The sequence below is a fragment of the Centruroides sculpturatus genome, unplaced genomic scaffold, assembly GCF_000671375.1.
Source record: "Centruroides sculpturatus isolate CEXI.00-Female unplaced genomic scaffold, Cexi_2.0 scaffold1540, whole genome shotgun sequence".
Lineage (NCBI taxonomy): Eukaryota > Metazoa > Arthropoda > Arachnida > Scorpiones > Buthidae > Centruroides > Centruroides sculpturatus.
Window position 1 is genome coordinate 138,550 of NW_019385858.1, and position 10,067 is coordinate 148,616.

The 10,067-nt window shown below is 29.1% G+C and overlaps 1 protein-coding gene across 1 annotated transcript; it reads left to right on the forward strand.

Moving 5' to 3' along the window:
- Positions 1 to 1,639: 1,639 nt before the first annotated feature.
- Positions 1,640 to 7,485, forward strand: LOC111642559. The gene is made up of 6 exons (XM_023388914.1): positions 1,640 to 1,690; positions 6,228 to 6,431; positions 6,521 to 6,589; positions 6,654 to 6,743; positions 7,103 to 7,319; positions 7,418 to 7,485. Exons 2-5 carry the CDS (start codon positions 6,240 to 6,242, stop codon positions 7,223 to 7,225), a joined length of 474 nt encoding a protein of 157 aa, XP_023244682.1. The 5' UTR covers positions 1,640 to 1,690; positions 6,228 to 6,239; the 3' UTR covers positions 7,226 to 7,319; positions 7,418 to 7,485.
- Positions 7,486 to 10,067: the final 2,582 nt, after the last annotated feature.

Below are 10,067 nucleotides of genomic sequence, written 5' to 3' on the forward strand. Positions count from 1 at the left end.
AGTAGAGTTACAATTTGCTCTGATAGTGCTTCAGCAATCAACGCACTTAGGAATCTCAACAACCTACACCCTCTGGTTAGGAAGATTCTAAACTATATACCTTGTGCTCAGAACTCCTATTCCCTCGAATGGGTGAGAGGTCATCAGGGTGTCCTAGGTAATGAACGTGCAGATCTACTTGCCAGGGAGGCTGCAACGATCGGTACCTCTGGCCCTTTCAATTATTCAGTGCTACCTGCTTCTTTTCTTAAGCTCCAGCATTGGAACTACAGCTTGGATCTCTGGCAGCAGAGATGGGATAGTTACAATGGCCTTGCCAGGAACTTTTTTCCATCTATTCATGACCACCTTTCTAACCACTGGGTTAGTCCGGACTATGAAACCACGCAATTCTTCACTGGGCATGGGAGATTCCGGGCCTACTTACAGAGGTTCGGCAAATCTACAACGGACATCTGTACCATCTGTAATTGCCGTGATGGGGTTGAGCACTATGTATACATGTGTCCAATGACCGAGGATGCTAGGCATGAGCTTGCCCTTGCTCTTAGCCACAGGGGAATTAACTGGCCATGTGAAATTCATGTCTTTCTTAAGGATAGTGACACCTACAAAGCATTCAAAAAATTGATTCATAAGTATCACATACGCTCCGTCATTCACTAAGTTAGTCAAGTCTGTCATCAGGCATTATTTTCATTTGCTTCCTTCACATTATTGTATATACGTATCATTATTGTTTTGCTGCAGCATATATCCGTGTAATATTTATTATTACTATTAGTATTGTCTGTTTTAATTTACTGTACATGTTATTCTACTCATGTTTTGTATAATATCGGTTGATTTGTATTGGTCATCTTACCATCTGTTTATACTTTTCCATTGTCATACTGTTTGTACGTTATCTGTCTGTTATTATGTATGTATTTACCTGTGCTTTGATATATGTCTTTATTTGACCCGATTATGCTCTTGCGGTATCGGGAGTAAATAAAGATAAAGTTAAGTAAAAGTATAATTAATACTAGGTCTTCAGGGTTCCCCCAAGCTGGGGTTCATGTTATGTTATGTTATGTTTAGTTCTCTCTAAATTGTCATATACATTTGTATTCGCAAAGTCGCGAGTTGTCTACCGTAGTCTGTTTTTTCGGCGATCTGTTGTACTTTACAAATTGGAGCAGTTTCATTGTTTTTTTCAGGCATGTACTGTACCTACATTTTGTATTACATTTATTTGGGTTTAATTAAACGGAGCAGAGTGCTAACGCTTACAAATCTCTTCTTCACACTTTCCTATCATACTTACCCCATGTTTCCCTTTCCCCCATCTCTTATCCTCTTCTCACTTCTCTTCTAAGGCTAAGACTCTGGTACGGCCTTAACTTTTACAGAGAGAAAGGTAGGTATTTAATAAATAAGTAAGAAATATAATTTAAATAATTATTATATTGAACTATTTCCTTATTTTACTTTGTCTTTTTGCTATAATATTATTTTAAGTTGTCGTGTTTCAATTTATTTGGATATTAGAACGAATTGTAAAAAGTATTATTGCAAAATAATAAATTTGATAATTAGAAAGAATATATTAAACTTTTCTTATTGTTAAAATAAAATAAATTTAATTAAGATTTGTGATCGAAAAATTCATTTTGTGATTAGAATCGACCAAACCACTACTACTCTGGTAAATATATCAGATATATTCTTGTAATATAATATTGTATATTTACGTTTTCATAAATTTTATTTCCATTTGCATTTCCTAAATCGAAAAGCTATTAGCCATTGATCGGAAAGTTTTACGACATTTATGAAATTGAATTTATATAAGATTTAAGTTTCATAACCACAATGATTACAACAGAGAATTACTCTAAGAGATCGATAAATAGGCTTCTATTTAAAGCAGAGATGCAATTTATTACAATCAATTCGATATAATTTCTTTGTAATTATTTCATGGTATTCAATTACTTTTGTCTCGATATTCGTCTGATAATTGTTATACTGTAATAATAACACTACAAAGTGTCGAGACGATAAATTGCACTGTAATAAAATTTTTTTATTGTAAATTTATTCAACGGTAACACTGTAAAAATTCATTCTCATCTTAAAAATTTCAAACTTTTATACAATTCAATTTATATCTAAATCTGCTCAGGTACTATTGGGTCTATTTAACCCCACCCTTGTTTTCACTATGCCCAACTAATCGTGATAATTTCTAAAAGAAAATATTACGATTAGTTTCCTAGCCTTCCGCGTATTTTATCGTAAGCTATTTCTAAGTATGTGACACACGTTCGACAGTTTCAAAGTCTTTCCGCTTATTTTTTAGTTACGTTTATATCAGCTTCAGGTCAAATTGACCCCATAGTACCGGTACCTTCAATGTGATAAAAGAATATTTTTCAAATTTCGAGGTTGCGTGACATACAGGGCATAATAATATGGCGACACGACGAAAACTTTTTTACGAAGATATTCTGCAGTGTTCAGATGAGCTAAGTAGACATAACACTGAAGACATTTTCAGCTGATTTATCGATTTTTATTTGAATTGTAAGTACCGTTTTTTTTTCTAATACACAACGAGTAAAATATAATCGTCCGTTAATGAATTAAAAACTAATTTTTTATAATGATTTTTCAGCTGTATGATAGGAAACATAGGAAAGTATTGTTCTTTTATTTTCACACCCGAATATAGTACGTTGTTTGTTTTACTTTATATTCGTAATATTGTTTATAGACTTAACGAACGCATATTATAATGTCCCAATATCGAAATTATGAAAGACATTACAAAAGATAAATACTAATAACACGCTTATTAAAGCAGATAAGGAATTATATAGAAAATCTATAACGAAAATAAATATTAAGAAAAAAATATCAGAAGAATTTACGGTGTCAACAACACTAAGACAAAAATGTTGCAATTTAGCAACTTAATTTATAAAAAATAAGTAGAATAAGTATTGAAAATATGGAAAAGAAAATGTTATGATATGGGCATAGATATTAACAATAAACCAATATTTACATTGCAATTTTCAGACGATCAGATGATAACTGCAGAAGATAAGGATAATCTAAGTGACAATAAAAATATAACAGAAATATTTTATAAAAGGATTACATATAAACACGAGTGAAACAATATATTTGTGCATAGGTGGAGCTAAAACAGACACGGAAATAGAAAAAGGAAAAACATTGAGAAAGGTTAACATCACAATTATCTTGAAATATAAATTCATTAAAATAGAAGAGATACATTAGAAATTAATACAAAATTAGCACATGGTAATAAAGCAGTTAAAAGATTAAACGGAATATGGTAAAGAAATAACTTAATCAAGATAAAAATAAATAAATAAATATATATATATATAATGCTATTGTTAAAAGCATTCGGTTGTGCACAGAGAAAGACTGGGATAGAGAAGAGAAAAGTTACAACGGTTAAAATAAATGCATTGAGAAGATCGTGCAAAATCTCAAAAAATAATCAATAACTAATGAGAGATTCAAAGACCAAATGAAATTGAAAAAGACTGTTTTAGAAGAAATAAAGAGAAAACAACTTATTTTATTCGGACATGTAAAAAAAAAATGAGTGACGACAGACTTTTGAAAATGTCAATGGAATACATTCCACATAAAAGGAAAAAGAAAGGAAGACCCAGACAAACTTAGTACGATGAAGGAAACTTAGCGTGTTGTGAAAAAGGGGTTAAAGAGGAATGGTGTATGGATAAAGAGAAAGACAGAGAGGGTACTTGGAGATCGGAGGGCGACGTCTAGACGCCATAAACAGAATATAGATACTGCAGATAGATTATATAAACAGGAAATTATTAGAGAATGCTTAAAAATATAACCGATAAATTTGTAATATAAGTAGCATTTAAATATGAAATTTAATTAAGTTTTAATACTTTGTATCATAGTTTGTATCATTATTTATTAGAGTAACTTAATTGTACACGTGTTATTGGAAAGATGTAAAGCATCGATTTCATTGACATATTTTAGGAGGAACAGAAATTCCTCGTAAAATAGTAATGTCTTTTATTGATTTTAATCATTCCAATCCAAATTATGTAATTTGTGATTCGTGTTGAATCTTTTAATAATCGTTTGAGAAATTTATTAAAGGCAAAACTAATTTATATTTTTCTCCACGCAGGTAAATTTAATAATAAAAGAATTCTTGAATTTTAAAACTGTTCTGTTCTTTTTACTATATATAACTACGCTTTTTTATAATATATAAAAGTCAACATGTGTTTTTACTTATACTTGTTTTAACGTTATACAAATGATTTTATGTTACGGCTGCGAATAGGGCATAAATAATCTTTCACATCCAAATCGTACAAAAAGAATTATTTTTTAATCAACTCTGTAGAAAATTGTATATTGTTGTATTGAGTCTTGTGTTTATTGTAGTGTTTTTCTTAATGTTTGTCCTGTAAATTTTACCTTAAGTCTTAGCAACTTTTTGTGATTTTCAATTTCATTATTGTAAATACTTAGTCAATTAATGAACATTTTAGTTACAAAAACTACTTTCCCCCTGTTTGAACCACTTTTCACCAATCCATTGTATTGCCTAAGAATGCTGAGTACGTAAATATAATTGTCTAGTCTTAGTCATAAACTACTCATGGAAATGTACTCTTCTGATTAATCAAAAAGATTACAATTGCCGATAACTAAATAAAATAATAAGATGTGAACATGTAATAAAATTATAAAAGAACAAAAGAAAAATAAATTAAAAAAGCTATATTTCTGCTCTACGTTTATAATAATTAAGTCATTCAATTCGTCTATAATTGCTTCAATAAACAATACATCTTGTCTCCAAAACATTGTAATTTTGTGTCAAAAATATATACAACTACTTAAAGTTTAAGTCTAAAATATATATTTTTTAATGCGAATGTACAAGGTAACTATTCAGAATATTTTGGTAAATTAAATTCTTTCGTTAGTCAGTTGAGCTTAGTCGTTTCTCGTAATGTCAATACTACAATTAAATAGAAAAGCATTCATCCAATTTTATATTAAATATTAAATATAGGTATTTACCTCGATGAATATAGAGTAAAATTTATATTCAATTACGTATACAAAAATCAAATAACGTATCGCAAATGGAATATAAATCGAAATGTATTGATGGCGAATTGTTTCCAAGCAACAATTCAGTTTCTACAGACCGTAACGTGATTGGATTAAACACTGGTTAACGTCACCCTATTGATTTTCTACAATTGCGTCTATCAAGCAATCACTAACCATCTTATGATTTACGTATTCACTTCATAGAATATTCTACTGGAGACAAAACGACTTAAAGCGTTATTCTAACTTTCGTATTATTCTCAGTGTATATTGCCGAATCTGTCTTCTGTTACATTTTAATTGAAGTCAACGATTAACTTTGGTGCACTTCGCGACTGTACAACGAAAGAATCTTTGCACCTGTTTCGTACAAAATGCATTCACCACACAGCAATTGCATTGCCACAAAACTTCGACCTTTGATTTCTGTTTCCGAAGTATTTGGTTTGAATTTCTTGGAAACTTGTGATTGTCAGAAAAAAAATTCAAGAAGAAATCAAAAACTTTTTAAAGTTTATACGAATTTACTCGAAGTATTTTTATGGACGATTTTTTTAATGATTACAGTAACGATTGCGTCTGATGGCGTTTGCATTCAAATACTTTCGATATTTGAAAATAATAAATTTTTCATTATGATCGTTGGATGGAATGCTTCCTTGTACACAGCTTTACAATTCAGTATTTTGCGAAGAAAAAAGATTAATGTTCATCATTTGATGAAAGATTTTAAAGAAGAAGAAGAATTTATCGAGAAATATGAAGGTTACATTATTTATTATTTCTGTTGTTACGTTTTGATTGTCTTAGCTTGCTCCACAATGAGTTCGTACTTTGATTATTCTGCTCTCAAATCAACACATCACAATTATAAAATGTCTTTCCTTTGTGCTATTAGCATCGGACTTTGGCTCGTTTATATTACATCTCACATAGTGTGTATACTTCTTTTTTTTCTAGTTATTCTCTTACTTATAGGAAGAAAGTTGATAAATATGTCTGTTCAGTTGAAACTTGCAATTAACGCAAGCAAATCGTTTATTGATAAACTAATCAGAAATCTTTGGGAAATTTGGCAGATATTTGAAGAAATGAACGATAAATGGAAGGCGCTTTTCCCTCTTATTTACGGTTATTTTCTCTACCAAACTTGCTTCTATGTATATATCGCTCTCTTCGTACGTCTTGACGTAATTTTTCGTGTGACGATCGCAATAATCGCAGTGGTATTTTTCATTGGAGCTTTAATAGTGTCGTGGGCATTATCAAATTTTACCTCAATCGTGAGTATTGTTCTAATTAATATAAAAGTTATAAAATATAATTGTTTAAATAATTAACTTAATATTTATTTTTTATAAATATACTTCAGATATACGACAGTTTTATCAACATCGGGAAATATAACTCTTCTATTTACCCATTGACATACAGATTTAAAGTACATTATTTATTAATCTTATTGCATATGTAATGTAATTTTATTAATAATTGCATAATTTCAGATTATTTGCTTAATGAAAAGATTCGGAGGAAGACCTTTCGGGATATCGATGTGGGGATTTTTTTACGTCAAAAGAAATTTTTTGATCAGGGTAAATACGTCTTATTACAGTGTTGTTTATAGTTTTATTAGCGAATATCGTATTTATATATTACGGCAAATATAAATTTTCGATGTTAAAATACAAATTGCAATTATGGTTACTTATAAAAGTTAATTGAACGAAACATACTTTAATCTGAAAATTTTTATTTTGTTATTAATTTTTAGAGTGTTGTAATCAGCAACGTGTAATCATTACTTAAAATATTATAAAATTAGTTATAACGCTTTAATTCATAATGTATTTTCAGTATAGTGGTTGAAAAAAGAGAAATCTTTAGAAATAATCATAAATACAAGAAGTATTTTTGCTGCTGTTTTATTTATTATACTTTAAATTGTTTTCAGATGGTGAGTGGATTGTATTCGTTTTTTTCTACTCTAATTGAATTGACCGGTGTTCTACAAAATAAAAGATGCTCTGCTGAAAGCTCTTTAAACTATACGTTCAAGAATGAAACATATAATTGAAAGTTTTCATACCGGCACATTTACTGGAAAACTTTTTATGTACGACAGCCATTAATTTTTATTGAAAAAGTACGGAAATTTCACTGTTAATAAGGTTAGTTACTGACAAATAACGTGTTCCAACAAATTCATAAACAATACTTTTAGCAAGAAATTCGACAATATAAAGTAAAAAGCTTACTGTTTGTTTAGAACGATGAGTGTAATGCCTTTCCTTCAGTGATACAGTCTCTAAAACTACTAATATAATCTGGATTGCAAGCCTTGTGTTATTTTAGTGCTGCAGTTTAAAGTCTACAGATGTGAATGAAAACTCGCAGCTGACCAATTGAAATGGACAATGTCGATATATCAATGTGGTCGAAAGAATTTTTATGATCTTTACAAAAAATGTATTTCTTACAAACACATATGGCCAAATACTCGAATATTATAAGTTTCCTTACAAAACTTCAATACATTGCTGAAAACATTGATAACTATAAAGAGACTAGAATACCTTTAAACTCGAGTTGTACAGACTTACAAATTCAAGCTTGATTCCGAATAGAGTCAATTATCTTTGAGTTCATCAAAATTTCTAAAATTGCAGTAAAAATTTTATAAATTGTTACGAAACTTAGAGATAATATATTAATAATTTTGATATACGCATCCTTTTACTGAAATTTTTTCTCAAAGACATATTACTCGTGTTAACGTAATTCTTTGTTTTATTCTATAGTTTGAAAACATGTCAGATATTTAGTATTGTGTAAATTACTTAGAGGAAAAATAGACACATATAGAACAGTTATGTATAGTATATAGTTATAAGAAACAAAACACTGCATTAATTTAGATGCATTTGCATGTATTAATATTCTGCAAAAATTTTTAGTATTGTTAGAATGATTTGCGTGCTGACTTCTAATAAATAATGACACCAATTTAATTGATTTATTTTAATAGCAGCGTTTTGCTATAAATTAACACTTAATGCAAATAATTGTTATAGTCAATAGAACAGTACTAAAATGGCGCCACTGGAGTATTTATAATGAAAGTGTATTCTTACATAGTGTTAGGATTAAATAAATTTATGATAAAAAGAACGTTATGAGAGTGCAATTATTCGTCTTCACAAAATTACCCGTTAATTTTATAGTGTTATTATCAAAATACAATAATAATCAGACGTATATCGGTGAAACCTAATTCCATTTTACGAAATAATTAAGATGATGTAAGTATCGAATTGATTCTTTAAGAATTTGCAATTGTACTCGAAATAGAAGCATATTTATCGATCTTTTAGAGTAATTCTCTATTGTAATAATTGTGTTTATATAGCTTAAAACTTATATAAATTCAATTTCATAAATTATTTATCGTTACATTTTTATCAGTACTTTTCAATTTAATTACTTAGTCTACACAAGTAACATACTTGTATATTCAGTCTCTTGTAAATATTGAAATAATTATAAGACAGAGTTTTCCTGATCTGTCGGGGAATAAGTTACCACGTACCATACGTAAAAGTTTTCACGCTTGTTATGTCCTGAAGTAAGCTTTTACCTGACCCTTTACATACCGGAATGGCAAAACTCCAAAATTTGTATCTAAGCTTGTCCTAACAATTTTGTAGTGTATCGACATTACGAAGAATAACTCTTGTAAACTTATAGTTACGTGCTTTTGGAGAATTATCGTGTTCGCAAATGGCTACAGTTAAACTCTCTACTAAATATTTGTTTTTATAAACAGAAAATGTGTTTGAAATTATTACAAATACAGTGCCGCTAGTTCTTATGTCTTTTTAAAATGAATATCAATTCCCATGATAAAAATTGCGTTGGGCAGTATCTGCCATATCTGTGCTTTCATTAATGCTAAAGCATAAAATGTAAACACGGATGATCGACTTTTCAAATTGTCTTCAATATAGTTTCCAATGTCGTCCACCCTCCTAGTAATAGTCTGACTAGACAGACTTAGATGCATAATTTTTTAAAAAATTATTTGAGCCAATAGCTGTTCCAGCTTTAATAATAAATGTTTTTTTGTCCGAAATTATATATCAATACTCAGATATATCCGCGATAGTCACAATCAATTACTCCCGCATTAATTAAAATATTATTTAAAGATAAAGAAGATTTTGATGCAATTCTATCGTAGTAATCACTTGGCATTTCAACAGCCAGATCTATAAATGTTAATTTTTGTTCATTTGGGTTAATTACGGTGTCATAATTACAAAATAGATCATATCTAGCAGCTCCTGCAGAAACTTTTTCTGAACTTATAATGCTTTGATCTACAATTTACTAAATTATTTCTCTAAATATTAATATATTCCTTTTATTCTTATNCATTTGGGTTAATTACGGTGTCATAATTACAAAATAAATCATATCTAGCAACTCCTGCAAAAACTTTTTCTGAACTTATAATGCTTCTATCTACAATTTATTAAATTATTACTATGAATATTTATATATTCCTTTTATTTTTATTGACATAAACTTCGCTCATAACACCCGAACATTCCTGGAACGAATAATATAATTTATTTCTAATTTCGTTAATTCTTCCATCTTCATCAACAATTATAAAACCGAATTTTCCAGCTCTTTCGCATATTTCTCCGTTCACTTTAAAATCATGAAAAAGAATAGAGATTCATAATTAATTCAAGTACTAAAATACTATTACTAATTCAAGTATTAAAATATTATTTCAAAGTGAAAAAATAAATACCAGTATTAATAATAAAACTTTGGTTACTCGACAAATTTTTATAATAATAAATTATTATTTAAAATTATATTAATGTATTTGAAGACAAAGTCCGCCC

Bases quoted from the DNA above. Each gene is read 5' to 3' on its own strand.
- LOC111642559 (XM_023388914.1), top strand. From the start codon at position 6,240: ATGAACGATAAATGGAAGGCGCTTTTCCCTCTTATTTACGGTTATTTT. The intron at 6,432-6,520 runs GTGAGTATTGTT...AATATACTTCAG, and splicing joins TATCAAATTTTACCTCAATC to ATATACGACAGTTTTATCAA. The intron at 6,744-7,102 runs GTAAATACGTCT...AATTGTTTTCAG, and splicing joins AAAGAAATTTTTTGATCAGG to ATGGTGAGTGGATTGTATTC.